Source organism: Podarcis tiliguerta (genome assembly GCF_965153285.1).
Source record: "Podarcis tiliguerta genome assembly, chromosome: 3".
Lineage (NCBI taxonomy): Eukaryota > Metazoa > Chordata > Lepidosauria > Squamata > Lacertidae > Podarcis > Podarcis tiliguerta.
This window is the reverse complement of record NC_139536.1, coordinates 7,108,642-7,136,515: the sequence shown is the minus strand read 5'-3', so window position 1 is coordinate 7,136,515 and position 27,874 is coordinate 7,108,642. Positions and strand designations below refer to the sequence as shown.

The 27,874-nt window shown below is 44.8% G+C and overlaps 1 protein-coding gene and 1 long non-coding RNA gene across 8 annotated transcripts in view; one reads left to right on the top strand and one right to left on the bottom strand.

Annotated features, from left to right (window-relative positions):
* Nucleotides 1–15,040, bottom strand: part of LOC310673994 — a 23,371-nt gene extending 8,331 nt beyond the window's left edge. The window contains exons 1-5 of one of the 2 annotated variants that reach the window (XR_014509290.1): nt 14,668–15,040; nt 13,623–14,003; nt 9,894–9,996; nt 3,595–3,730; nt 1,319–1,469 (exon numbers count right to left, since the gene is read on the bottom strand). This is a non-coding gene — a long non-coding RNA (uncharacterized lncRNA). Of the gene's footprint in view, nt 1–1,318; nt 1,470–3,594; nt 3,731–9,893; nt 9,997–11,663; nt 11,880–13,622; nt 14,004–14,667 lie in introns of those variants that run through there. The other variant, XR_014509291.1, reaches the window with a different exon arrangement.
* On the top strand, nt 11,958–27,874 carry LOC310673958 (uncharacterized protein). Of its 6 annotated transcripts, none has more exons than XM_083432813.1 (7): nt 11,958–12,096; nt 18,172–18,296; nt 20,635–20,764; nt 22,319–22,360; nt 23,792–23,833; nt 26,100–26,147; nt 27,762–27,874. In XM_083432813.1, the coding sequence occupies exons 1-7, from the start codon at nt 11,960–11,962 to the stop codon at nt 27,772–27,774; spliced, it is 537 nt and encodes a 178-aa protein (XP_083288939.1). In that variant the 5' UTR covers nt 11,958–11,959; the 3' UTR covers nt 27,775–27,874. The 6 variants fall into 6 exon arrangements, with proteins under 6 accessions (XP_083288939.1, XP_083288944.1, XP_083288943.1 ...); XM_083432818.1 differs by having other exon boundaries at nt 18,131–18,296; XM_083432817.1 differs by having other exon boundaries at nt 18,125–18,296.

Here is a 27,874-nt window from a genome sequence, read left to right as displayed (position 1 = left end):
TCCATGTATCATGGATGCTTTAGTTGAGATTCCTGTATTGCAGGGAATTGGGCTAGAAAATGGTTGAAAATGTATATTGAAGCAAATACTTTGTCACAAAATACACCAGAGATGGGGAACCCTCAGGCCCAGGATCGAAATGCAGCCCTCTAAAAATAATCTGTTCCATCATCCTTTGCCTCTGATCATATCCATGTTTGCTTCTGGACTCCATTGGCTAGTAACTCCTGGATGTTTGTCCAGAAAGGAAAGCAGCCCTTTGACTAGAACTAGGTTCACCACCATAAAATATCTAAATAAAGTAAATTTTATGCTACAATACACATTGTTCAATGCACTTTGATGCATTTTTTGAGTCAACAGATGCATAATAAAATTCAGAGGAGTGGAAAATCTGAAGGAAAAAAAATCACTATAATTGCATTCCAATCTGTGTGAAGCAAATTAAAGCTTTTCACTTAAATAATGCAAAATGAATGAAATTATTCTGTGCCATAGTAATCAGAATTAGGAAACAGCACAACCTAGGACTCAGCACTCAGGGCTGATTTTCTTAGGAATGGATAGGTTTGATCTTCTTGCAGTCTATGGGACTCTCAAGCGTCTCCTCCAGCACCAGAATTCAAAAGCATCCATTCTCCGGAGATCAGCCTCCTTTATGGTCCAGCTCTCACTTGGCTGTATCTTAAAAAGCAGAGACATCACCTTGTCGACAAAGGCCCGAATACTTAAAACTATGGTTCTCCCAGTAGTGATGTATGGAAGTGAGAGCTGGACCATAAAGAAGGCTGATCGTCGAAGAATTGATGCTTTTGAATTCTGGTGCTGGAGGAGACTCTTGAGAGTCCCATGGACTGCAAGAAGATCAAACCTCTCCATTCTGAAGGAAATCAGCCCTGAGTGCTCACTGGAATGACAGATCCTGAAGCTGAGGCTCCAATACTTTGGCCACCTCATGAGAAGAGAAGACTCCTTGGAAAAGACCCTGGTTTGGGAAGGCTTGAGGGCACAAGGAAAAGGGACAACAGAGGACGAGATGGTTGGACAGTGTTCTCGAAGCTGACCAAACTGCGGGAGGCAGTGGAAGACAGGAGTGCCTGACGTGCTCTGGTCCATGGGGTCATGAAGAGTCAGACACGACTAAATGACTAAACAACAACAATCTAGAAAGAGCCCTGCTGGATGAGTAGACACTTGATAACCTTACCCTCCATGAATTTGTCTATGCCATCTGTGTTGGTGGCCACCACTACCTCTCCTGGCAATGCACTTAGATGGGAGTTGGAAAGGATAGTTATGAACATTTCTCTGGACTTACCCTGGAGAGATTGGCCTACTTTCCTGGAATGGACTTCACACAGCATGGGCTTCCTCTGCCACATATTCCAAACTGAAAGTGCTTGAGAGGGCAGTACCACATTGAGCAAAAACCTTTACTAAATCCACACAGCCACATATTTGTTACAATGCTGAAGAAAGAAAGAAAGAAAGAAAGAAAGAAAGAAAGAAAGAAAGAAAGAGAAAGTCAGAATGATGGCCTGTGTGAGTTATATTATCCATGAACATATCAAGGGGGAAATAGGCTGTTGAAAATATTCTTGGGCATTAAACTCTTGTTAATAATAATAATAATAATAATTTATTATTTATACACCACCCATCTGGCCGGGTCTCTCCAGCCACTCTGGGCGGGTTCCAACAAGATATTCAAAACACAATAAAACATCTATTGACTCATTACGTTGAGCAGAATGTGTATTATAACTGGCCAGATGAAGCGGGTGGCAAATACTCCAAGCAAAAACACCTGAGCTTCAAGCCTGACAATCATTCAGCAGTGGAGGCCAGAGGCATGACTGTAACGCTGCCCTTGAACATTCCAAGTAGAAAAGTGTAGGGCTCTGCCTAGCCCCGCTTCCCTGGTTCCAGTCCTGAATCAAATTGGGAGTCAGGTTAATGCTTAATTAGGGCTTTTAAAAGCTGCTGGATTATGCAGATTCATGGAGGAGAGGGCTGTCAAAGGCTACTAGCCATAAAGGCTGTGCTCTGCCTGCAAAGTTGGAGGAAGCAATGCTTCTGGTTTCTGGAAATCACTCGAGGGGAGAGTGCTCCTGCAGCAGCATAGGAAGGGGCATGCGGTGGTTGAGGGAGTTATTTTTTTAAAAAAACACATATTCTGGCCATTTTGTCACCCCCTCAGTGATGACACCCGGGGCGGCCTGCACCCACCGCACCCCCCTTCCTATGCCACTGGGGTGAAGACACTCCCAGATCACTGTGTCAGGCAGCCCAGTATGGTCTGGGGCAGTTAGTGTCAGGAGCTCATCCTACACTTGAGTAAGACCCTGGCAGAGATACATGCCTGACTGGCTTGTTCTCTCCCTCCTGGACAATCATTCAGGAGCTTCATTAGCTTTCTTCAGCCCGGAGATCACAGCGACTGATGCCAACAGACACCGGCACACTTAGGGATCCGCAGAGTTTGCGCAGCTTGCATAACAGACCTCAGCAACTCAGCATTTTGGCTAATCTACACACGGAGCACTGCAACATGGCTCCCTCTCTCTCTAGCATCAGACAGCAAAGAGAAAGAACAAAGGACAATAGTCCCACTTCACAGAACACAGTAACACAAACTCCCTGTCTCTGTCACTCCCGTTCTGTGGAGTCAAAACATACACCATCATGTGAAAGACAACAACCCCATGACTGCAATCATGGAGCAGGAATTCTAACGGTCAGGGAATCAGGAAGGAAGGCTGCAGGAGTCTGTTTCACCAGCCTGTTCCCTTCAGGGAATGTGCTAGGGAAGCAGATCCCAGGAAGATTGGAATCCCCTTGCAAACCAACACCCTGCAGGCTCAAACCCTCCACTCACCAGCTCATGAACGCACTTGCAAAGCAACACTCTGCAGGTTTGGACACATGCAGACATGGTGTGGGGAGGCGATTCAGCCTAGAAATGATTGCAGGCTGATTGCATCAGCCAGTTGCATCAGCTAGCAAACTCAAGCCTGCAGACTCACTATCTTCACACAGCATTCTGTGAATCCTGACAGTGTCTGCCCACCGCCTCAGCCTACAGCTGAGGGGGAGGTGGTGGTGAGGCTCCATGCAGCGTGCCCTGCCTTGACTCACCCTGCCCCCATGGGCAGCTTGCCGTGCCCCCATGAGCGGCTCATTCCACCCCCGGCTGCAGGGCTTGTGTGCTGCCCTGGGCACCCAAGCGGCTAGCTATGCCACTGCTTCACTCAATTTGGCTGAAACCCAAATCTGCCTGATTCTCTCCAGGCCAAATCTAGGACAGATCCCTATAAAAGGGGAGTGTTTTAAAACTTGGGGGCAGGTGAGATTGGACCAACAATGGCCTACCTGTATTTCAAATGTTATATAGACCCACAAACACCAATCCCTCTCCAAATCTTAGAGCCGATTTTTTCCCCTACAGGGGAAAATTAAAGAGTTCAGCTATGTTCATAGAGGCACTCATCACAGGGAAGCACTACATGGACATAGCTTTGAATATATGACCACTAAAAAGAATAGTGGCAAGCATTTCCAAACTTGCAAGAATAATATTGAAGAGTTGTCTACCTTGTGCAGCAAATTGCACGTTTGCCGCATCGTGCAGTAGTCCTAGAAGGAAAAGGGCAGGCATGCTTGTAGCATAATCCTTTATCGAGCCAGCACATGAGTAGGTCTCGTGAGAGGTTTGGATCAAATGGGTTATCTATGCAAGTTGCCAATGCAGAAAGAGAGATGGAGAGAGGAAAGAAGAAGAAGCTGAAGTTGTTAATGACCATGTTAAAAAAAAATGATGTGGTGGGATTTCATCATTTGGGATTTTGTCTTTACAAAACAGCGCTACATTAATCAATGTTTCACACATCAAAGACGACCAGCAATATTCAGTTTCATTCAGGGCTCCATGGTAACTCAGCCCAGCGGGAACCTCAATTCAAGCAGCCAGAGATTTCAGGGGCTGCATGGGCTCCTCTTATTCCCCCCCCCCAGCCCCTGCTGACATGCAATATCATATTTTAAGGGGAAATATGCAATGTATCTTAGAATGTATGCATGCAGCACATGAGGAGATTTCACCCCTCCCATACTCAAGAATCACCTCATCAGTCTCCTGACTCTGAGGAGAGGAGGAGGCGTGTTCTTATATCTGCATGTTCCAATCCAGCACTCAGTCTGAGATAGTGTGTGAGACTCACTGTGTGTGAGATAGAGACTCAGAGAGAGAGAGTCAGCCAGTGGGTGAGTGAGTCAGCAAGTCTGTGTGTAGAAAAGACTGAGAATCTCCATTTGTATATAGTGTATAGAACAGTAGCTGTTAGAGAATAAAGAAGATATTCTTCAGCACTGTCGTCTGAGTATTTATGCTCTGCTGTATTCTGCTGCACAACGACTGTTATCTTGGTGGAGAAGTGGTTTGCGGTGCTCACAGCTCTGAGTTGTGAGTCCACGGCACTTGGACCTGTTCTACAGAGGAAGGTGGTCTCTGGAAGTGCCATCCAGCTCGCCTAGCCCAGTCGGGGCTGAGGTGGACGAGTCCAGTTGGTGACACTGGCTCTAGGGCGATGCTGACATCGGTTATGGGCCCAGTCGTTGTTCCAGTTGTCTGACCAGGCGGTGTTCCAGTTGTACCAGTCATCCCAGTCGTCCCAGTTGCCAGAGGTTTCTGTTGCTGATTGCCGGACGGCGGAACGGAGGCTGCATGCTGGACTGATTTGTGGTGCCCAGAAGCAGAGCTGTTTTGGAGCAGAGTGTTCAAGCTGCCGCTGTTGCTGTTGCTGCTGCTTGATTTATGGAGGTATGTTGCTGACTGCCAAAGAAAGAAGATAGCATCCCTGTTTGCCTGTTAATTGCGCTCTGAGTGGGAGAGAGAGTGGCTGAAGGAGTCAAGGCTTTATCTGTGTTGCACGAGGGAAGTGTCTTGCTCTAAGTAATAGCAGACATGGCCTGTGCACCTTCTGGCCAGATGGCTCTGTCTTTTCCTCTCCTGACGCCTGAAAACTATGCAGTATGGCAAGTAAAGATGAAAGCGCTTTTGCAGAGGGAGAAGCTATTTCACACTATAGAAGATGACCCTCCCGATAAGGATGATGATGAATGGCCTGAGTGGCATGCTGCGGACATGAGAGCCCGAGGGACAATTGTATTAAGTGTTTCAGACCACTTGCTGGTGAACTTGGAGGGTGAAGAAACTGCACGAGCTGTTTGGAATAAGCTGAGAGATATGCATTTGAGGCAGAATGCTGGTTCCAGCGTCATTTTTTTCAAGAAGCTATGCAGGCTGCAGCTCGAAAAGGATGGTGATTTGCCTAGCCATCTATCTGAGTTAAAGCGTCTCAGACAGGACCTTGTTCAGCGAGACCTGGCTATTTCAGAGGCTGTGTTTGCAATGCTCATGATAAATAGCCTAGACGACTCTTACGATGGAGTAGCTGCCCAGATTTCTACAATGCCTTCTGACCGGCTAACGGAAGACTATGTGTCTAGCGTGCTCCTGAATGAGTGGGATCGCAGACAGGCTGTTAGAGAAAGCCGGGGAAATGGTGCTGTTAAAAATGTGCTTGAAAATGTGCCTAAGTCTCCAGCAGGGGAAAGTGAAAGTGAAACTGCTGCTGTTAAAGCACTAAAGGAGAAGCAGTGCTTTTCGTGTGGAGCACAAGGCCATTTGAGTTTTCAGTGCAGCAAGAAAACTTCAAAGAAGAAGAGAAACTTCAGAGGCAGAGGGGGAGGAGGACGAAACCCCCAAGCACCTGCTACTTCAAAGGCTTTGATCTCTCGCTGCTGCAATGAACGTGGGCGGAGTTTCTTCGTGGTCGACTCTGGCTGCACGAACCACGTAGCCAAAGATAAGGATCTCTTTGTTCAGCTTGAGAAGCAAGAGAAAGAAATTAATCAAGCAGATGGGACTGTTCTCACGAGTGTGGCTAAGGGAACTGTGTTCTTAAAGAGCCTGAATGCAACAATTAAGAATGTCCTGTATGCGCCTGATATTCAGGACAATTTGTTGAGTGTTTCCCAGCTTGATCGTCAAGGGTTTAAGGTGGTGTTTGCTAAATCTCGCTGTGAAATTCGTCGAGATGGCAAGCTCATTCTGTATGCAAAATGTGTTAATGGTTTGTACCAATTGCCTTTTGTTTCAGGTACAGGTACTGCAGAAGCAACTAAGAAAGAGTGTTGCAATTTATCTGTTGATAAGAATGAGAAGTTGCATGACCAATGTATTCATTTTTACCACCGTGTTTATGCTCATTTGAATTTCCAGGCTGTGGCAAAAATGCCTGATATGGTTCAGGGTATGAAGTTGAAAGAATGTCCCTACCACATGAAATGTGTTTCTTGTGCGGAGAGTAAGGCAAAGCAAGCTCCCAAAGGTACAGAGTCTGGGAGAGAGGCCAAGAAACCATACGAAGTCATTCATGCTGACTTAGTGGGGCCTCTAGCGCTCTCTAGAGGCAATTCAAGGTTTTTCATGGTTTTGATAGACTCCTATTCAAGATATGTATGGGTCTATATGCTGCAGAAAAAGTCTGAAGCCTTTACGAAGTTTCGCCAGTTTTGTAAATGGCTCAGAAATGTACATAATGAGAATGTACATTGTCTTTTCAGTGACAGGGGGGGTGAGTTTTGTTCAGAGGAGTTTGAGAGTTTTCTTTCTGAACAGGGCATTGAGCATAGGACTGCCACGCCCAGATCACCCTGGCAGAATGGTTTATGTGAGAGAGTAAACCAGACCCTGCAGCAAGGAATCAGGACACTGTTACACGATTCGGGGCTGCCCAATCCCTATTGGGCCGAAGCTCTTTCGTTTTTCTGTCACGTGTATAACAGGAGGTACCAGTCCGCAATAAATTGCACCCCATATGAGATGCTTCACGGAAGGAAGCCATGTGTAAAGCATTTTAAAATTTTTGGGTCAGAGGTTTGGGTGCACACCTCGCAGGGTGACAAACTGAGCAAGCGTGGAGAACATGGTGTTTTCCTAGGATATGAGAAAGGGTCTTATCGTGTCCTGATCACAGACACGAAAACCATCAGGCTGACCAGGAGTATTGAGGACAATCCACAATGGGACAGAGTTGGCGTTTTTCAGTGCCATCCCATTTGTGATGATGGTGCAAAAGGGGCAAAGAGAGTTAAGAGAGAGGCAAGTTCTGATGTGATTGATAATCCTGATGCCAATGTAGTTCCGGATGGTGGCACAGATTATCAGAGCCCAAAAGCCTCAGAAGAGTCTGACGCAGATGCAGACTTAGCAGCTTCATATACTTTAGCTCCCCATTCTCCCAAAGAGGAGGAAGCACCAGAACAAGAGGATGAGAGAGTTTTGCGCAGATCCGAGAGAACAACCAAGGGTGTACCACCAAAAAGGTTTTCTGAAGAGTTCGCTAAGACTGCGGTCACAAGCAACTCTGGTGTGTTTTTTAAACCAGGCATGAAGTGTGCTGAGAGTAATAGCACAAAACGCTTTATTTATTTCCTTACCTGACCTAAAGTGGTTTATGTATGATATGTTAAAGGATCAGGATTGAAGAAGCAAGCGTGTGTTTGAATACTGAAAGTGGTTTGTTCAAATCTGCCAAATTGGTAATGTAAATTTGTATCAGAGAGGAAGAAATGTGTATGAAGATTTTTCTAGAAGCTGCTTATTCATTTGAGTGTTCACAATGTGTATTTTGTGTAAACTGCAGATTGAGATTTATGTTTTAACTCCTTCCTAATGGACACAGAGTGATTACAGTGATTGTTTAATGGTATTGTTAAAGTGTCTTAGAAAAGGGGGAGAGAGGTAACTGCAGATATGTTAACCAAGGTTGTAAGCAGAGAACAACTTTTTGGAGTGTGTGTGTAAATTGCAGTTATGTTAAAGATTCTTGGAATGGTCGGATGAAATGGGGGAGGATGAGGAGATTTCACCCCTCCCATACTCAAGAATCACCTCATCAGTCTCCTGACTCTGAGGAGAGGAGGAGGCGTGTTCTTATATCTGCATGTTCCAATCCAGCACTCAGTCTGAGATAGTGTGTGAGACTCACTGTGTGTGAGATAGAGACTCAGAGAGAGAGAGTCAGCCAGTGGGTGAGTGAGTCAGCAAGTCTGTGTGTAGAAAAGACTGAGAATCTCCATTTGTATATAGTGTATAGAACAGTAGCTGTTAGAGAATAAAGAAGATATTCTTCAGCACTGTCGTCTGAGTATTTATGCTCTGCTGTATTCTGCTGCACAACGACTGTTATCTTGGTGGAGAAGTGGTTTGCGGTGCTCACAGCTCTGAGTTGTGAGTCCACGGCACTTGGACCTGTTCTACAGAGGAAGGTGGTCTCTGGAAGTGCCATCCAGCTCGCCTAGCCCAGTCGGGGCTGAGGTGGACGAGTCCAGTTGGTGACACTGGCTCTAGGGCGATGCTGACAGCACACACCAGGGTTTTGCAACATAGGAGGTTAACAAGGATGTACGTCCCAAAAAACTTCTATATAAAGGTAAAGGTAAAGTGACCCCTGACCATTAGGTCCAGTCGCGACTCTGGGGTTGCGGCACTCATCTCGTTTTGTTGGCCGAGGGAGCCAGCGTACAGCTTCTGGGTCATGTGGCCAGCATGACTAAACCACTTCTGGCGAGCCAGAGCAGCACACAGAAACGCTGTTTACCTTCCCGCCGGAGCAGTACATATTTATCTACTTGCACTTTGACGTGCTTTCGAACTGCTAAGTTGGCAAGAGCAGGGACTGAGCAACGGGAGCTCACCCCGTTGCGGGGATTCGAACCATCGACCTTCTGATCAGCAAGTCCTAGGCTCAGTGGTTTAACCCACAGCGCCACCCGCGTCCCACAAACTTCTATATACTTCTGGGCAATTTTTATTGACTTGCTGGGAGGGGCATGGGTCATATTTTTGGTTTGACATTTAGTATACCTATGAGAGGAAGAACATAAGTGTTAGGTGCATTGAGGCATTATTGAGGAGCACTGAGGCATTATTGCATTAAAAGCCATCTGTCACAGCCTTATGCACAGTGGGTTGGGGGGCCACATTCTTCTGAATGCTGGATAGCAGTGCCATGGTTCACATGCTGAGTTCATGTACCCAAAGCTCACTTAGGAAGGAGGAAATAAGTTTCTCCCAAACCTTGGCTGGGGAGACTATGGACTTACCTTTGCTGTGCATTTTCCATGCATAATTTGTGCTTTAAGGCTCTACGTCCAAGCACTCTTTCTTTTTTCTTTTCCCCCATCCAGAGCTTTAACCATGAAGGCTCTCTCTTTACCCCTGCATCAGAGCAAACAGCAATCCACAGAAAACCTGAATTGCCATTTGTTGCACTTCGACTTTAAAGAGCGGGTTTTCGTGGGGGAATCTCCAGAGCAAAAAGAGGGAGCACTCGGACACAGAACTTTAATGCATAGATTTGTGCCTGGAACATGCAGGGCAAAAAGTTAAGTGTGGCTAAGCCCTAAGACAGCATCTATTAACATGCCCAGGGGAACGAAAGGTCGTTTCCATATCAGAATAAGACAAAACGCTTTCCAAATTTGGCATGCAGATGCTGTATTTCTTATATTCATAAATATGGCCTTTCAACCGTTACTTTGCATCATGAATCTTCCTTGCAGGTGTGGAGGCAAATGGCAACCTGCTACACCAGTATTGCTAGACAACTGGATTAATTGGCCTTAATACTTTATTGTTGTTGGCACCCGTCTGTCTCAAGAGGCAATGAAATATGCCTCTGGGGGTGAAGTCAAACCACTGGAGAATCACAGCGCCTGCTGTGGCTGCAGAGACCGGCAACTTATAACTGTTGCCTCCCTCTTTTACATATTTCAGCCATATTAACATTAATAACTACAAAGAGAAACAGAAGCACACACTTTACCTTCAGCAGCAAGATTCATCCATGAAAGAGCAAATATGAGAAGTCGAAAGACTCCCATGGGCCCAACACTCACAGGGCACAGTGGCCACCAATGGCCATAGTCCTGCAAAAAGCAATAATATGCCAAGAAGAAACCAGAAATTGTGAACTGGAGAGAAGTTCGCCTTTAAATGCAAACCGAATAAATTTTCTCCCCCTTTTTTAATTTGGGACCTAATAATAATAATAATAATAATAATAATAATAATAATAATTTTATTTGTATCCCACCCTCCCTGGCCAAGGCCAGGCTCAGAGCGGCTAACATCATAGAAACAACACAATATGCATAAAAACAGACATCAGTTAACTAAAATACAGTGGTACTTTGGGTTACATACGCTTCAGGTTACAGACTCCGCTAACCCAGAAATATTACCTCAGGTTAAGAACTTTGCTTCAGGATGGGAACAGAAATCGTGCAGCGGCGGTGTGGCGGCAGCAGGAGGCCCCATTAGCTTAAGTGGTGCTTCAGGTTAAGAACAGTTTCAGGTTAAGAATAGACCTCCAGAACGAATTCAGTACTTAACCTGAGGTACCACTGTACATCTTAAAATTAATTCAGACAAGTTAATATCTGGGCAGGTGGCAATTATCAGGTTGGAATTGAGAGTGGGTAATATTTGACAGGACCAGCAATTTCCACTGATCATACAAGGGCCTGTGAGTGTGTTGGGGGCCTCCTTCGGGCTTGTTTTATACAAAGGAATGTAAGTCAAACTGCATCCTGCCCAAAGGGGGGAACATAGAAAGCTGCCTTATACCAGCTCAGATCATTGGTCCTGCTAACTCCATGTTGTCTACACCGACTGGGAGTGACATGCCAGGATTTCAGATGGAGAACATTTCAAACTAAACCAGGGACTGTAAGCCAAGCAGATGCTCTGCCATTGATTTATGGTCCTTCCCATATGTATTCTCTCTGGTCGCCATTAATATTCCCAGGTACCAAAGTTCATCCACCCAGCACCACCCTATCCCTCCTTTCCTGGGTGATTCTGCTTCCTGCTTGATGTCACCTGTGAAGGTGGAAAGGATGTTTCTTTGCCCCCTGCTATCTTTGCATACTCTTAGGTTGTGTATCTAAGACCTTCTTTCCTTCATTAATTCCGCCAGCCACTGTTAGGAAGCCCAGTTTAGGTAAGCAGCATGGATCGGTGTGTGTGTGTGTGTGTGTGTGTGCAGTGCTGGATTTACATATAAGCTAAACAAACTATAGTTTAGGACCCTACGCTCTTGGCGCCCTCCAAAAAATTAAAGAAAAAAACTGGATGTACATTTCCAAAATATAAGATAAAAAACAGGTGAAATAAAACCTACATACAGCAACAGTGATTTGTGTTGTGTAGGCTCCTATGATGTAAGTAATGGGCCCTGCCCACTAGCCTGCTCCCTGAAATATCACTGGTTTGCTCCTTTCTATATACAGTGACAATTTGTTGTTGACAAAGGACAGCTGGACACATAAAGAGCCCCATTATCTTCAGTAGCTTAGCTCATCAAACCTAAATCCGGTCTTGTGTGTTTGTGTGTGTGTGTACGAATAATTGAGGTCTACTTTGAGAGGCAGGTGGGGAGTTGCATTCCTTACTTGTCTGGCTTAAAATTCAACCCAGATAAGAATTTAGGTGCCACCGTCTTCTTCTGGTGATTTGAGTAAAGAATTTCTGGTCTCCCCACCCCCAAACTTGTATTTCTGAGCTAGGAAATCTCAGCAGCATCGCAGCTCACCTCCTCCAGTTCAAGTTCTAAGATGAAAAAAAATATCTGAATAAAAATTTGTACCTATATTGTATTTGTAGAGGTGCCTTTAATAAAAATAAAAACCAAACAAAGAAAGAAAGAAACATTTGACTCTGTTCCAGTAGCTCAGGAATTAAATGGGGTGGGGGTGATGAAGATGGAATGTCTTATGTGAAGACCATTCTCTCTCTCATGCTGCTCTGATGTCACAAAGTAGAATCCTGTTTCTTGGCTACCTGGGTGATTTGTCATGCGGACTGAGTGTGGCCTAGCTTGGTGAGAAAATGGATTCCTCTGAATTTGTGATTTGGTTGAATCTGGTGCGCAGCCTTAACTTCTCGCCTCTCCAGTTCTTGTCAGGCAGTGAGGGGGGGCGAGTGTTTAAAAGTACTTCTATTACTTCCCCTGGAATAAGTATGGTGTAAGTGCAAATGATATGAATTGTAGAGTTTTGTATTATTATTTTTAACGCATGCCCGTTTCCCCTCATTTTCAGCTTATTTCCAAGGTTTCCTTTCCTTTTGTGGAGTATAAGATGCACCAGTCGTTTGTATCATTTATATTTACAGTGGTACCTTGGGTTAAGTACTTAATTCGTTCCAGAGGTCAGTTCTTAACCTGAAACTGTTCTTAACCTGAAGCACCACTTTAGCTAATGGGGCCTCCTGCTGCTGCCACGCCACTGGAGCACGATTTCTGTTCTCATCCTGAAGCAAAGTTCTTAACCTGAGGTACTATTTCTTGGTTTGCAGAGTCTGTAACCTGAAACGTATGTAACCTGAAGCGTATGTAACCCGAGGTACCACTGTACTGTCCTACAAAATGTAATTAATCATTTCTCCCCTGTTGTGTTTGTTTGGTTGTTTTCAGAAGTTATGTGCAAAATTAATAAAGAGTATTTTTTTATTATTATTATTTTCAAAAGTTCTGCCCATATTTTGACTGATAAATTAGGGTTGCCATATCTCAAAGAGCAAAAAAGAGGGCAGCCTGAGCTGCTGCCAGCCTGAGCTGGTGAAAGAGGCACGCAGGTGAGTGGGGCTGCCTCCACCTAGCTTGTGTACCTCTTTCCTCTGCTCAGGCTGGCAGCAGCTGAGATGTGCAGAACATCCTGCGCCCAAGCCACCCACCCAAAAAACCTGGACATTTCCTCTAAGATGTACCAATCCACCTGGATGGGCATGTTGCCCCTCCTCCAAAAGGAGATGTCCAGGTTTTTCCGAACGTATGCCAACCCATTGACAATTGGGGTCATTCAGGTACATACAATAAACCACTAACTTGTTTCTTCAGAGACCTATTTCTGCAACTACTTGAGTTTGCTATTTGTGGAAATGATGATTCAAAGGATATTTCTGCACCACTCATTTCTATAATATGTCATTTAAATCCTTTACACAAGGTATAGCCTGTTAATCAAAGGAGATCTTACCTGGGAGAGCTAAACCATCCATGAGAGGACAGAAAAGAGAAGCAAATAGACTTTCGTTGTTTTTTACTGTACTGTACTTTTACTGTACTGTACTTTTACTGATAATTCAACCACTGCAATGACTGGGATTGCTATGGTGCTTTTAATCCCAGGAACAAAATATTTATATGGCTTTCCAAAACAGTCATCCACAGACCGTTGCTTTTTAATGGTTTCGAATATGAATCAGAACTGCTTGCTGTGTTCCTTCTGGAGATAAAATTATATACACTGAATTGACACCCCCCCCCCCCCATTTTTACTGCAGTTAACAAAGAAGATGTTGGTGGTCACACAAACTGCTTTGCCATTGCAATTGGGGGGGGGGGTCTCCAGGGCCACACAACATCAACCCCCCCCCCATTTAAATTGCCATTATTATCAGCCTCAGACTGTGGAAGTAGGGCATTGCATCACACCAAACACAAAACAAACAAACAAACAATAAATAATAGGAGAAAGAAATGTTGACATACCAATATAAATCAAGGCATCCATATTTCCTGAGCTGATGTGGTGAAATTGCGCATCGATTTCTGAAGCATGGGAAATAAAATCCCGCCAGATGACATAATAGAATTGTGGATCCTTCATCGCCTTGGAAACACACATATGCATGACACATATTTTCTCCCACAATAGGCCAAAGGTCCATATGTTCTTATGTCACAAAAACAAATGTAGATTTTCAAGGTTTCCCATTGCTGGGGCTGTTGAAATCCTAGCTGCAGCAAACATCCATATTGAAAGATTTTCAGAGAGATGAGTTTTCATGTTGTTCATCCTCATATTCTGGAATGACAGTTGTGTGAAAGCCAGACATCTTAAACTGTTGATTTTTTGTGCATTGGGTAATTCTGAAAGACACATAGTCTCCACCTGAGATGTGGAGAAGTGGGTGGTGCAGGACGAACTGAACACAATCTCAGAAGCTTAGATAGGTATGCATACAGAGAAACATAGTGTGCTTTTCTTTGATGTTGCCTGATAAAAGAATAGGGCCTTCACTCGCACTCCTCTCTCCCCATTAAGGCTCGGCGATATCTGATTTTCAGCATCACAATATATCATCAGCTAAATATTGTGGTATATCTATATATCATGATGTCTGAAATAAGGATTAAATTATGTAGAGGCAAACATCTAGGGCTGGGCAATATCTGGTTTTCAACAGTGTGATATATCACCACCTAAACAACAATTTATCACACTGTCTGATAAATCATCATATATCACAATATATCACGATATATCAGGCTGTATGAAATAAGGATGGAGCTATGTAGAGGCATTGCCTAGCTTCATGGTTTCCCCTGCATTGTGATTTTTGCACAATACACAGAGAGACACCATGATTCGTGATATATTGCCAGGTCAAAAATTACGAAACCAATATCACAACATAAACTTCAAACTGGTTTTGTATGATATGTTGATATATCATCCAGCCCTACATACCATCACTTCTTGCTACATGGATTCCAGTGCAGATGGCAACAGGAACATTGCAGATCTACTTACTGATGAGAAAAGAAGCCTGCTGGATCAGGTCAATGGTCTAGCATTCTGTACTCATAGTTGACAACAAGATGCATGTGTGAAACCCCCAAACAGGACCTTGGTACAACTGTACTCTCCTTTCCTGTGGTTTCCATGGGAGGGGGTGAATAGGCAAACAGTGATCCATGGGGGGTGCCATTTTGCTGCCCCCACATGCATCCTGCCTGCGGCAGTTCCCTCAGTTTGCTTAATGGAAGGACTAGCCCCTGAACTGGAAACTGGAAAGAGAGAAAGCATGGAATAGGAATAAATGGGTAATACCCATAGTAGATAGGGACGCAGGTGGTGCTGTGGTCTAAACCACTGAGCCTTTTGGGCTTGCCGATCAGAAGGTTGGTGGTTTGAATCCCCATGATGGGGTGAGCTCCCATTGCTCAGTCCCAGCTCCTGCCAACCTAGCAGTTTGAAAGCACGCCCCAAAAGTGCGAGTAGATAAATAGATACCACTCCGGTGGGAAGGTAAATGGTGTTTCTGTGTGCTGCTCTGGTTTTGCCATAAGCAGCTTAGTCATGCTGGCCACATGACCCAGAAAAACTGTCTGTGGACAAACGTCGGCTCCCTCAGTCAGTAAAGCCAGATGAGTGCTGCAATCCCAGAGTCATCTGTGGACTGGACTTATCTGTCAGGGGTCCTTTACCTTTTTACCTATAGTAGATAGTTGTACAAGCAAGAGGTTTGGTGTCCCAACGCTTGATATTAGGACAGGTGCTTTTTTAACTTGATCTGGAGTTTAGGCATATAGCAGCCTTTGTGCGGGTATGCACTTTTAGGACTTGTCATTTCTTTGATAGGGGTTTGTCTGGGCACCGTAGGACATGTACAGTCTTGAGCACACTGGAGGAAAAGTGAATATCAATGCCAAAAATTCACCTTAATATTATATCCGCACCACTTCACCTTGATGTTTAATTTCTTCTCTTCCTGTTCCTATACTTCCCATATTTCCTCTTCCTCATTACTTCTAGAATAATGTGCTTACATAATGCCACATCCATTAAACTCATTCTTTCAAAAGTCAGTAAACATCATGTCAATTATACTCTGCAGGAAGTATCATGTAGCTGCCCTTGGGTGATTCACATCAAACCCCTTTCCCCCTGCCACAATTCCAATTTCAGCCATTGGTTTGGGTTGATTTAATTTCACCCACTCCCCTTGTTCCTGATATAGATCTTCACTCCTCTCTTCTTCCCTGTCTAGTGGAGTGAAAGGTGCCATTTTGTGGTTCCCCCCAGGTTCCGAAATATATTGTTCCTGAGTGTGTCTAAGGTACAATGAGCTCAGGGCTCTACAGGAACAAGTTTGTTCCCTTGAGGCCTGGAAAAAATAAGAGTCAGAGAAGTTATAGCTGTGTCCCACTCCAACAACCATAGCTCCTTTGCATTCAGGAAGAGTAAGGGTATAAGGAAGCAGCACATTTCCTGAGAAGGGACTCATTCTTTGGGGGACAAACAGCTATCCTTTTGTGCCAATGATACTCTCTGTGGGTGGAGGGATCCTGGCTGTGGGTAATCCAGAACATCAATACACACAGCATGGTGAATTGACCGCTTGGAGCATGCATAGTGGATATTGCCTATGGGGTGGCAGCAGTGGTCATGGTACATGTTGGCACAAATGACATGGGGCATGTGGTTGTGAGGTCCCAGAAACCATATTCCCATGTGAGCAAAGTTTACAGCATATGGGACTTTTTAGTTTAGAGAAAAAGCAAGTAAGAGCTGACATGATAGAAGTTTTTTGAATAAAGATGGCATGGAACAATGAATAGAGAAAAGTCTTTCTCCTTCTCTCATAACACTACAGCTTGTGGATGTACAATGAAGCCAAATGTTGGACAATTCTGGACAGATTAAAAGCAGTACTTTATCATGCACGGCTTATCATGTAGGAGCCTGCTCCTACAGGAGTGATGTCCATCAACTTGGATGACTTTAAAAGATGATTAGAGAATCATAGAATAGAATAGAATCATAGAGTTGGAAGAGACCACAAGGGCCATCGAGTCCAACCCCCTGCCAAGCAGGAAACACCATCAGAGCACTCCTGACATATGGTTGTCAAGCCTTTGCTTAAAGACCTCCAAAGAAGGAGACTCCACCACACTCCTTGGCAGCAAATTCCACTGTCGTACAGCTCTTACTGTCAGGAAGTTCTTCCTAATATTTAGGTGGAATCTTCTTTCTTGTAGTTTGGATCCATTGCTCCGTGTCCGCTTCTCTGGAGCAGCAGAAAACAACCTTTCTCCCTCCTCTATGTGACATTCTTTTATATATTTGAACATGGCTATCATATCACCCCTTAACCTCCTCCAGAAACCCATGGAAGAGAGGACTATTGAAGGCTACATGCCATAATGGCTATGCTCTGCCTCCACAGTTAGGTAAAGGTAAAGGGATCCCTGACCATTAGGTCCAGTTGTGACCTACACTGGGGTTGCGGCGCTCATCCCACTTTACTGGTCGAGGGAGCCGGCGTACAGCTTCTGGGCCATGCGCCAGCATGACTAAGTCGCTTCTGGTGAACCAGAGCAGCGCACAGAAACACCGTTTACCTTCCCGCCAGAGCGGTACCTCTTTATCCACTTGCACTTTGATGTGCTTTCAAACTGCTAGGTTAGCAGGAGCAGAGCAACAGGAGCTCACCCCATTGTGGGGATTCGAACCGCTGACCTTTTGATCGGCAAGTCCTAGGCTCTGTGGTTTAACCCACAGCGCACAACCCACAACTGTCCCTGCCTCCACAGTTAAGAGGCAGCAATACTTCTGAAGTATCAATTGCTAGAAACGGCAGGATAGGTCTCATGCTCAAACCCTGCTTGTGAGTTTCCCACAAGCATCTGGCTGCCCATGAACAGGCTGCTGCACTTGGCCTGGTCCAACAGGCTCTTCTTATGTTCTAAGAACATAAGCAGAACAATGCTGAATATGGTCAAGAGTCTATTTGCTTCAGCATTCTATTTCCAGAGCTAGTCATTCAAAATTTTCTGGGAAGTCCATAAGCAAGACATGGTTTCAATGTCTTCATTGCTTGAACCCTTCCCCAAGCAACCAAGCTTCAGAGGACTACTGTGTCTGAAAACAGAGGCTCAGTTTCGGAAGCAGCTTCCATAGAGACCATATTGTCGCCTGGTTCCTTATAGCATTGCATTCAAACAACTTCTAGGAATTCTGTTCTTGCTGTTCACAGACAGGCAGATGTGCAAGGACTAGCAGAAGTTGGCAGGTAAGATTCAAAGGTGCTTAGTGTGTTTCAACTGTGATGGGGAATCTGTTCCCACCCTCCAAGATGTTGAATTCCAAATCCCATCAACATCAGCCAACATGGCCCATGGCCCATGGCTAGAGATGATGGACCAACTTGTCTTACAATAATCAGTTCTGCATGTATTAAAATCTCTTTCTTGTTTTTATTGAGTTTCAGTTGTTTCATCCTCATCTGATCCATTCCTGCCTCCCCCTCAGAGCTTCCATCACCAATTCTCCTGGCTTGGTTGCAACAGAAAAACAGAGAACTCAAAGGAAAACAGCCATGAAGTTCTTTGGGCATTTGTTTGCTGTTCTTTTATTGATATCTTGGGCTTCTCCAGGTAAGATATTATGGGTGTCAAGCTGTTCTAAGCAAAATGAAGCTCTGGGTCCCAAGCTAGTTAGGACTTTGAGAGTTAAAGGCAACATCTGATAGTTGCCCAAGTGAGAACCTTCTCTGTTGTAGCCCCTAAATTGTGGAATTCACATCCAACAGAAGTGCATCTGGCATCTTCACTATACCACTTTTGGCAAATGAGGAGGATGCAACCCTTTACACCTCTTGACACCTGAGGTGTATGTTTTCAGGACCCATTATGTTCCTATGGCTGTGATGTGTTTGTAATTGGATTTCAAATTGCTTTAACTCACCTTGAAACCTACTGGTGAAGGGTGGGCTATCATCAACATCTTCATCACACAGGAGTACTGATAAAATTTGTTTCACGGTAACTATGATTAAGCTAACTTTTTACAAAATAATATAACTTAACAGATTTGTGGAAAAAATGGATTTATTTGGGTAACATTTTGGAACAGTAAGTTCAATGATGATGCTATTGTGCTGCTTTCAACCTGCTGTAACACTGAGCATTTCTTTATTTCCTTGTGATTCTATCTTTTACCATTTCATTGATTAACAAATAACATTTAAAATAATAAAGGAGTTATGCAACAAGGGAACTAGAAGTCAATAGCCTATTCAAACATTCAAAAAACATGAGGGGTAGGGGGTCAAAGAATGTAAAGTGTGTTGGGTAAGGATGTAGAAACCTTTCCATTTCATTTTGGTTTCTCATTCTTCCATAATCTTAAATTCATTTCTCCATAGTTCTGAATTCCATGAACTTCCCTGTAATATAATGTATTTTAGTGTGCAATTTTACCAATGTATGCATACATTACCATGCTATTATTAATAATAATAATTGGATTTATTAGTCATTTTATTTTACCCAAGTCAACCCAGGGTAAATCAAAACCAACCAACCAGCCAAACATACAAACAAACCCACAAAGAAGGATTAAAAATTGGGGGAGGGGGTAGAGAAACACCTTAAAAACATCACACCCACTTCTAAAAGGCCACAGGTAATTAACGGCCATAGACCTGGTTAACAGAGGAAAGTTTTTGTCTGGCATGTAAAGATATATAATGATGGCACCAGCCAAGCCTCCCTGGGGAGAGCATTCCATGAATGGGAAGCCACCACAGGAAATGCCATTCTTGTGTTGCCACGCTCCAGACTTCTCGTGGAGGAAGCTCATGAAGAAGGGCCTAAGAGGGTTATCAGAGGGTCTGTGTAGGTTCATATGAGAGAGACAGTCCTTGAGGTATTGTGGTCCTGAGCCATTTAAGCACTTTGAATTGGGCCTGGAAATCAATTTGCAGGCAGTGCTGTTGGGTCAGATTTGGAGTAACATGCTCAAACCATTTTGTCCCAGTGTGCAACCTGCCCACTGAATTCTGCACCAGCTGATGCTCCAGAACCATCTCCAGAGGCAGTTCCATGTGTCACGTGTTGCAGTAAAGAGGTTACCAGAGCATAGACAACAGTAGTTAGGTTATCCCTGCCCAGATGGGGCACAGCTGAGCCACCAACTGAAGCTAATAGAAGGCACTCTGCAATCTGACCCTCAAGTAACAGCAGTGGATCTAGAAAGATCCCCAAGCTGCGTACCCGCTCCTTCAAAGGAAGTGTAACCCCATCAAGAGCAAGCAATCTCCCACTAACAGTTCCTCAGACTGATCTGGATTGAGCTTTTCAGTTCATTGGCATCCATTACAAGGCTGGTTGAAACCACACCACATATTTAAGAGAAGTATGACTCTTGAAGGATGGCTTTTTTTTGTTTGTTTCTGCATTGTTTCAGAAACTGCAGCTTGGGTAGTTTCACAATTTTCTCCTCCGATTCTCAATGGCTGCTGCTGCTGCTGATGATGATGATGATTTGATACCCTGTCCACCTGGCTGGATTGCCCTATCCCCATCCAATGAACCTGCATAGCTCCACCTCTGACCCTCCTGTCTTGAGCAGGAATGTCTGAAGAGGGGGTCTGCATGTGTTAAGCTGAAGCCACTCAGAAACCTTCCTGCAATTTGAAACTGCGCAATTGAGATTCACATCTAAAGGGAGGTCTCCTAGTGCACCCAGCAGAACACACAGATAGCCCCACTTCAGAACTTGCACCATCACATGAAGGTCTGAGTTTTTATCAGCCACCACAGATTGTAGCGTCACTCATCTTTCAATACACGCAAACACACACACACACACACACACACTTAATCCAATGCCTGAATAATAGGGTCAGATGCTCATGAAGAAGTTAGTTCTCAATCTATTGTATGCTAGCCATAAAGGTTGACTGTTCCCTTTCTTCCTCTCATTTTGCAGTGGTCTCTAAAGTTTATGGTTCCCATGACTGCATAAGCATTAATAAGGGTAAATGTTTTCGATGGGACAAGTGCTTACCCTTTTATGACATGCTTGGAAAATGTGACAGTTCGAAGATATGCTGTAAAAGGTGAGATAGGATGCCTCAGGGTCATCTACAATTCTACGGCTCCATAAGATCCTGAGCGTCCTATGCCCCACCCTCAGGACTGGCCAATGTAGCTGCAGCCAGCTCTCATCCCACACTACCACCTGAATTAGATGGTGGAGGAGGGGGGCAACTTCCAGTCCCTGCAGCTGCTGCAGCAGCCATGTCCTAGCAGATCTGCAGAATGCTCAAGTGGAGGGCATTCAACCAGCTGAAAGTAACAGCAGCACCCCCACCCGCTGCGCCCTGAAATTCACATTGACATCACTATCGCCTGCAGCCACCCTGCCAGCTCCCCAACACTATCACAGAACCAGCAGTTAGGTGATGGTTATGTCCTGCCTGAAGCACTTGACTTTGGGGTTTCTGTTGGCTACATGAGCTGACAATCCTGCCAGCATCTGAGGGAGGGGCTGAACAGGGCAGAGGTCTTGGGCATGCCAGTGGAGGCACCCTTGCTCTCCCCATTGCCATCAGGCCCTGGCAGGGAGGATGGGTATCCCCAACAGGAACAGCAACTGTGCCTGACCACCCAGCCCTGCCACTTCTCACAGGAGAGCGACGTCCCACATCCCTCTGCTGCAACTTGCACCAGAGATTGGAGGGCTTGGGGTGGTGAGTGTTGTTCCACAAGGGCAGAGGACAATGGCTATGCATGTTTCCTGGCTGGCACAGCCCTGGCTGCTTCTGATGGGGCTGCCTTCTGCTTGGTGGTTGGCATTCTCTTCTCGGCTGGTCACCACTGCTGCTCTCAATACGGGGTCTGCTGGAGAGGAGCTGCAGAAAGGGAGAAGAAATGGAGTGGAGGTGGACAGAACATGGAATGTAGCCCTGTTGTTGTTGTTGTTTAGTCGTTTAGTCATGTCCAACTCTTCGTGATCCCATGGACCAGAGCAGGCCATGCACTCCTGTCTTCCACGGCCTCCCGCAGTTTGGTCAAACTCATGCTGGTAGCTTCGAGAACACTGTCCAACCATCTCGTCCTCTGTCATCCCCTTCTCCTTGTGCCCTCCATCTTTCCCAACATCAGGGTCTTTTCCAGGGAGTCTTCTCTTCTCATGAGGTGGTCCTATGCCCCACCAATGCTAAGCCTCCCTCTTCAGCTGGTTGAGGTGAAGAGGTACTAGAGGGATCAGAACAGGCTGGGTAGATATTACCCAAGCAGCTTCCTTAAGGAGCAGGACATGGTACTTTTCTTAGCAGAGTGTCACCTATAATTACACCCAAGGACACATTATCTGGATCCCCTGGCGTTAGGACTTGATAATGACTCCCCTTTAAGTAAAACTCTTTCTGTTGGTGGGTACAGATTATAATGCATCACACAGAATTGCCATATTTGTTTAAAAGGTTACAGAGAAGTGAAAGCTATTGACTGCACCTGAAGATTCCTCAGGTGAAAATGAATTCATTGGCTGATTTCATGGGGGAATGTTTATAAACAGGGTTTTTGTGATAATGTATTTTGCACGCATGAATTTGTGTATGTGTTCGGCCTGGTTGGCTAAAAGGCAATCAACTATTTTCCCATTTCAGGAAGGAAGAACACATCAAATCTCATTCTGATGGGACCACCAGGTGAGACTGTGCCCAGTTACTAAGTATTGGGCCATGCCAACTGATTTCTATTGTGACTTTTGCATTAGACCACCCTCTTTGCCTGTTCAGTTTATGCCAGGTTCCCAAGGCACATGGTTTAGGAGCCAGAATAAGCCCCCTTTCCCTCCTTTCTCAACCCCACATCAAAGTGGCTCATCTCCCAACCTCTTTGTGCAGCAACAGCTAAGAGCATGCGCAGAGGTGGGAGCATACACCTCTGTGAAATGCAGCCTCTTCCGCTGCGTGAACCCTCTGGCAACTAACCTAGCCTTGTACTGTGGTTCTCCAGATTTTGTGGGTTTAAGGCGATAAACCCACCTGCTACTCACAGCCTGTTTGCTAGCTGGCAACGTTGTGAGGGAGAACACACCTAGAGACTCCATTGAGCTCATCTCCTTCTGCATTGCCTCATGCCATTTGCTGGCTTCTTCCTGAGGCAGCTTCTGTACATCCTCAAAATTTCAGGTTCACACCTAGCCACACTAACCCACACACTTGTGGCTTCAAACTTGTCAGGTGGCTTACCCTTAGTGGTGCTAGCTGATCTCAGCGTAAACTCTGGTACCCCCTCTGATCCACGCTTGCTCTCAGCATGATCAGGACACTCTGATCTCTTTCCAGAGCTGCAGCCACTTCTGCCTCAGAAACTGTCTCACTAGCCTGAGGTGGTGGGGTTTGCATGCAATTCCAGAGCTGTTCTCCCAACAGCCAGTACTTAATCCTTACGGACCACTCCTCCCAATTGGGACCAGTCAGCCTTTCAAAAGGCAAGGCGAAAGCCTCTGGAGCCTGAGCCATCTTTCCCGGGGCTATAGCTTACTCACGCTTCTGCTGGCCAGTGCTCAAAGATGCTTTCTTCAGCTCCGCTTCACCAGCGAAATCTTGACTGCCTCAGCATCTGGCAGGACTTCAAAGCTGTACTTGGACGTAACATTCCTTTCTCACACTTAGCAGCAAAATGAATGGCCCATAACCTGTAAACTTTACTGCCTGTCCGGCACACTTCCGTGGTGCAATAAATCTGCTTCCAGGCAGCTGCAGAGCTGAGCAGCGGTTGCTTCCGTATGAGAAGAAGGAAAAAAGGGTACACTCACTGTTCTTTCTAACAACGTTTATTTACAGCAAGCAAAACAACAAACAGTTCCATCGGAACTCGGACACATGCTGTGTGTCTCTCTCTCTCCACCAAAATCGAAAGTGCTTTTTACACAGACACAGACAAAGAACAACCAGCTTCCACTTCCTGGGAAGCTCCTCCCCAGATGTAGGAAATTCAGGAGGTTTAACCCTTAACCACCACACTCCACAGTTTATAAACAGGGTTTTTGTGATAATGTATTCTGCATGCATGAATTTGTGTATGTGTTCGGCCTGGTTGGCTAAAAGGCAATCAACTGTTTCCCATTTCAGGAAGAAAGAACACGTCAAATCTCATTCTGATGGGGCCACCAGGTGAGACTGTGCCCAGTTGCTAAGTATTGGGCCTTGCTGACTGATTTCTATCGTGACTTTAGACTACCCTCTTTGCCTGTTCAGTTTATGCAAGGTTTCCAGGGCACATGGTTTAGGAGCCAGAATAAGCCCCCTTTCCCTCCTTTCTCAACCCCACCATGCCCTTGGAATGCCCATTTTCAAGGTTTACACTGACATAAGATCCAACAAGCTCAGCTCTGTTGGCTGAGACACTGCAGGGTTACGGAAGATACTGCAATGTGTCTTTGGCAGATCTGTGGATGGGGACTAGTTGGGAACCCCCCCAAAAAACCAGAGATCTGCTGGACCTTCTCAGCCCTGTGGATCTCCCTTCAGGAATGCAGAGTGAGATAACAAATCTGCTGTGTTCCAAAAACAACACAAGCATGAGTCCAAGGATGATCCAATTGCACACAAGTGTCAAAATTTGTTGTCAAAGAAATCTATAAAAGAGGGGTCAGCAAACCTTTTCAGCAGGGGGATGGTCCATTGTCCCTCAGACCTTGTGGGGGGCCAGAATATATTTTGGAGGGGAAAACCCCACATGAACGAATTTCTACGCCCAACAAATAACCCAGAGCTGCATTTTAAATAAAAGCACACATTCTGCTCATGTCTAAACACCAGGAAGGCCCCACAAATTACCCAGAGATTCATTTTAAATAAAAGGACACGTTCTACTTATGTAAAAACACGCTGATTCCCAGACTGTTCGTGGGTCGGATTGAGAAGGCGACTGGGCTGGATCCAGCCCCCATGCCTTAGTTTGCCTACCCATGCTATAAAACATGGGATGAGAACAATTCTGTAGGACAGGGATCTGCATACATACAATCTGAGAACCAAAAGTAAATATTAAAAGTTATATCATGAGATGAACGGAGTTGCGTTACCCTTTGATCTGAAGCCCAACAACTATTTCTCTCTTCCTTTTTTGTACCCATTAAGTCACATCTACCTGAGAGCCAGCCTCCTTCCTTAGCCCCCTCCTTGGCCACCACAAAGAATGACTTTTGTCGCTATATAACACCTGTGCTCAGGGATCTGCACTTTTTGCCGATTTGCTACTGGACCAAGTTCAAGGTGTTACTATTAGCATATAAAGTCCTTAACAACTTGGGACCAGTTTACCTACAAAATTGTCTTACCCCACATGTGCCCACTCGACCATTCCAATCAGCAGAACTGACACTACTAAGTTGTCTTGTAATACCTGCATTCTGCATTTGTAAGAACTTGATTGGTTAGTTCCTACCCTTTGGAACTCCCTGCCTATTGAAGCAGGTGTCTTCATTGTACACTTTTTGGCACCTGTTAAAACATTCCAAGGGATGCAGGTGGTGCTGTGGGTTAAACCACAGAGCCTAGGATTTGCTGATCAGAAGGTTGGCAGTTTGAATCCCCATGACGGGGTGAGCCCCCATTACTCGCTCCCTGCTCCTGCCAACCTAGCAGTTCAAAATCACGTCAAGGTGCAAGTAGATAAATAGGTACCGCTCTGGCAGGAAGGTAAACGGTGTTTCCATGCACTGCTCTGGTTCACCAGAAGTGGCTTAGTCATGCTGGCCACATGACCCAGAAGCTGTACGCCAGCTCCCTCAGCCAATAAAGTGAGAGCCACAACCCCAGAGTCGTCCACGACTGGATTTAATGTTCAGGGGTCCCTTTACCTTTATAAAACATTCCAGTTTAGACTAACCGACCCAGATGCTTAGAAAGTTGATATGATTTTAATATGTTTAATATGTTTTAGTATTTTAACTTTTGTATGTTTTAAAGTAGGGTTGTGATTTCCCCCCTTTGAGGATAAATTTTTTTTACAATTGACCAATGTATAAATTTAATGAAATAAATAAAAAATAAAATATTTTTTTCCATGGCTGACGATTTTCTTGGCTACTATTCACCTTGTGTCCACTAGCAGCAAGGTTCATTGTTGTGGCCCCTTGAAAACTGACTTCATTACCTTCTAAGATAAGTCGTGTTCCAAGCACCTGCTCTTTCAGAGACATGCAGGTCTTTTTCATTTACCCAAGCCTTTTTCTGAACGAAATCTTAACCACTGTGCATTGATCATCATCTAGTGTTGTGATGTTATATTAACAGTATGGGTTTTCGTTTGTTTGTTTTGTGTAGAAAGTTCTGATATTTTCTAATCTGAACATTTTAAAATAGTAAATGAGAATGACAATAATAAGCAACCATTCCATTTCTGCCTATATTCCCCTATCTGTTTTTTTTGCAGAAAACACACTGTTTCCGTCAGAATTCAGCACAGCAGCTCTCATCACATGTGAGTAGGTGTGGGGAAGCAATCTGGCAAGTTGTGACTCCACGTTAGCATGCCTGATCCAATGTACCCATACCAGAACTGGGATTTTTTCTGGGATCTGAACATGGCCCTGTTCCCACTCTCTTGTGGATCCCCAATATGAGGTGTCCTAAGGGATGCCTGAGGTGCTGTGGTCTAAATAATAATAATAATAATAATAATAATAATAATAATAATAATATGTTATTTATACCCCACCCATCTGGCTGGGCTTCCCCAGAGACTCTGGGTGGCTTCCAACAAAATATTAAAATACAGTAATGCATCAAACATTAAAAGCTTCCCTAAACAGGACTTCAGATGTCTTCTAAACATCTGGTAGTTATTGTTCTTTTGGACATCTGGGCAGGTGGGCGCCACTACCGAGAAGGCCCTCTGCCTGGTTCCCTGTAACTTGGCTTCTCACAGCGAAAGAACTGCCAGAAGGCCCTCGGCACTGGACCTCAGTGTCCAGGTAGAATGATGGAGGTGGAGTCACTTCTTCAGTGGTCTAAACCACTGAGCCTCTTGGGCTTGCCAATCAGAAGGTCGGCGGTTCGAATCCCCACAATGGGGGGAGCTCCCATTGCTCGGTCCCAGCTCCTGCCAACCTAGCAGTTCGAAAGCATGCCAGTACAAGTAGATAAATAGGTACTGCTGTGGCAGGAAGGTAATCAGCATTTCCGTTTGGTGCTCTAGTTTCGGTGTTCTGTTGCGCCAGAAGCGGCTTAGTCATGCTGGCCACATGACCCGGAAAAACTGTCTGTGGACCAACACCAGCTCCCTCGGCCTGTAAAGCGAGATGAGTGCTGGAACCCCAGAGTCCTCTGCAACTGGACTTAACTGTCAAGGGTCCTTTACCTTTACCTTTTAAGGGATGCCTGAGTCCTTTCTTTTTAAAATAATCTCTTCATAGCAGCCAGCTAGTGAACAGAGCTCTGTTGATGCACAATTTGAAACAGATGAAGCCAGTCCCACAGAAAGTGACACATCTTTCTGAAGCTCTTCTTGGAAGTTTTATATGTCACACATGCCATGCATTTTATGCACTGTTTTTTTCTAAAACAAAAGTTTAGGGGGTACTCTCATTTTCCTATTCATATTGAATGAGGCCAAACTTAGATTCACAAAATGTTTAGGGGTCTGCGTACTCCTGAGTTCCCCCAGAAAAAACCCACTGATTTTATGTTTTTCATGTACAATTCTCCTTATCAAGATCTGCCACTCCCAAGTGGACTTGCTACTAGGGACAGATGGATCCGTCGATTTCGGTCTTCTCATTTTCTCTTAAAAAACAAAATCAAAATTACATTCATTACTCCCATATTTCTGCAGAATTTTGCCATAACGAATTCCCATGAATATTCACCAACATTTTAGCGCACATTTCTCCGGAAAAAGACATTTTTGTTTACAGTTTTGACTAATATGCACATTTTTGCAAGCCATTTCCCCTGATGTAATGATCTATGCCCAGATTTTTGAGGAGCTATATGGTTTTGCCCTTAAAAATCCACAGAGAAATAGGATAGAATGAACTTTAGTCCCATACTTATGTGGATCTCAATATCATTTCTCCCTTATTTCTTTTTACAGGAGTGGATTGTAAGCAAAGATCAGATTCATATCAAAAATGAAATAATCAAAGAGTCCTGGTTCACCTTCCTGATTTTTTTCTTTGTTCAAAATAAATTGTAGTTATAAAAAGA